This window comes from Morone saxatilis, unplaced genomic scaffold (genome assembly GCF_004916995.1).
Source record: "Morone saxatilis isolate NCDOM2014 unplaced genomic scaffold, NCSU_SB_2.0 Contig8, whole genome shotgun sequence".
Lineage (NCBI taxonomy): Eukaryota > Metazoa > Chordata > Actinopteri > Moronidae > Morone > Morone saxatilis.
Window position 1 is genome coordinate 24,791,449 of NW_023340257.1, and position 2,380 is coordinate 24,793,828.

General features: G+C 46.7%; 1 protein-coding gene across 1 annotated transcript in view; it reads left to right on the forward strand.

The window, feature by feature from the left end:
- The window catches only part of si:dkey-182i3.10, a 17,464-nt gene extending 15,084 nt beyond the window's left edge, over positions 1 to 2,380 (forward strand). The window contains exons 14-16 of the mRNA XM_035679635.1: positions 69 to 354; positions 496 to 1,241; positions 1,803 to 2,380. Of these exons, the coding sequence (XP_035535528.1) occupies positions 69 to 354; positions 496 to 1,241; positions 1,803 to 2,069 (1,299 nt within the window). The 3' untranslated portion in view covers positions 2,070 to 2,380. The remainder of the gene's footprint in view (positions 1 to 68; positions 355 to 495; positions 1,242 to 1,802) is intronic.

The window sequence follows — 2,380 nt, forward strand, 5'->3', positions numbered from 1 at the left end:
CTATCTATCTATCTATCTATCTATCATCTATCTATCTATCTTAACAATTTATAAATGGTTTCTTTTAGTTGGAGCCAGAAGATCCAGATGATGGGGACCCTGGATACACCACCAGACCCAAACGTATTTTAAAGCCCAAGTCCCATCGAGGCCGAGCGAAGAAGGAGGGTCAGAGTCAGAACCAGCAGCCTCTGAGCTGCAAACACTGCAGGAAAACCTTCACCAAGCTGCTGCAGCTCAAAGCCCACCAGGCCGTCCACGGGGCGAATGCAGAGAAGCCTTTCCACTGCACTCAGTGCGGCAGAGGCTTTTCGTTCCAGCGAAGCCTCAATGCACACATGCTGCTTCATACAGGTGAGTGTTCAGCTTTATGTCAAACCAACAGCCCTGACGTAATACTGCCTTAAAAAGTTGCTATGTTTGTATCCATAAACACACACAGGAAACATATTTATATACTGTTACTCTTACAATACTTATTGCTCCCATATACAGGTGAGAGACCACACACCTGTGATGTCTGTGGGAAGGGTTTCACCCTAAAGCAGCTCCTGAGGAACCACCAGCGTCTCCACGCTGAGGTTCGGCAGTTTTCATGTGAACAGTGTGGAAAGAGCTTCTACCGAGCCCACGGCCTGAAAATGCATCAGATGGTCCACACGGGAGAGCGGGCCTATAACTGCCAGTACTGCAACAAAAGCTTCACAATACAAGGTAACTTGCAGCGCCACCTGCGCATACACACGGGGGAGAAGCCGTTCAGGTGCGAGACTTGTGGCAAAAGCTTCAACCAGGCTGACACTCTGAAAGGCCATCAGCGGATACACACTGGTGAGCGACCCTTCAACTGCGAGACTTGTGGCAAATGTTTCATCCAAAAGAGTGCCTTGAAGATGCACCAGAAGACCTCTCACTCAGGGGAGAACTCGCTGGCATGCGTGGCATGCGGCACTACGGTGGCCTGCGTGGACTCGCTTCGCAAACACCTCCAGACGCATTCGGCGACTATTCCGTGTACGTGCGTGCTGTGCGGCCGGCGGCTCAGCTCCATCACCGACCTGCGCTCACACCAGCAGCACCACACTGTGGACAGACCTCACAGCTGCGGTCTCTGCGGGAAGAGTTTCAAGTCGTCCAGTTACCTGAAGATTCACCTGAAGACACACACCGGGGAGAGGCCGTTCTCCTGCGACATCTGCGGTCGCATGTTTACGCAGCACAGCAGCCTTAAATCGCATCAGGTAGGTTTGCATTGATTTTTTTTTTGTAATGGGCAGGTTCAACAAGAGGGCCTGTTTAAGTGGAAAGATATCCAGTACCTAAAAAAGTACCTTCCTCAAAAAAGGTGGGACTCTAAAAACTAGCTTTCAATGTGATGGATAAAGTGTTGGTAATTAGTAACAACCAAGATATTTTATGGTGCTATATAATGGAAAAAAATAGAGACCTGATGTTGAGATGACACAGAAGCACAATTTAATCAAAAATCTCAAATATAATTTCTTTGTTCTTTTATTAAAAAGCACCTCAGCTACAACGTACTTAGGCCGTATTCAGGCCACTAAATCCTACACACTGGACCTTTGAAGGTCACTGTAACTGATGATAATGATAATAATGATTGTAATACAGTGAAACCATGATATCTGGCCATGACAACCTCATACCATTGTAACCCTAACAAGCAAGTACGAACACCTTCTTTCCCAATGTGGTTTAAATCCTTATACAGGACTCTACAGTTGAATGTCCTACATAAGAAAATGATTTTACAGTTTTACTTTTAACCTTCCTCTTCAAAGGCGGTCCACACAGGAGAAAAACCATTCAGCTGCGACACGTGTGGGAAATGTTTCAGCAACACGGGCAACCTGAACAGACACCAGCGTATCCACACTGGGGAGAAGCCGTTCAGCTGCGACACATGCGGCCGCAGCTTCAACCAGGGCAACAGCCTGAAAGCCCACCAGCAGATACACACCGGGGAGAAACAGTTCATGTGCGACAAGTGTGGAAAGAGTTTCTCCTACCTGAGGAACCTGAAGGACCACAAGTGTTTCTATGTGTGAAGCTGAACTGTGATGAGACACCTGCCCTGGTGGCAGAGTGGACAATGTAGCGTTCCCTGTTAAGGAATAATGACTGGATGGATAATAAAAGAAGAGTTTGCAGTGACAATGGTTTTGGTAATTATGAAGTTTAGTCTACCAGATTTGTTTTGTTTCACAACCAAGCTATCCTGAGAAAGGAGGTGGGGATAGATGCACCTTGTTGTGTTTTAAATTTAAAGGACCAGTGTGTAGCAGATTGGAACTAACTGAACACTTAACAATCTGTATTTAACAGCCTGGGAATGAGAACGGGCTATGAAGTGTGTAGG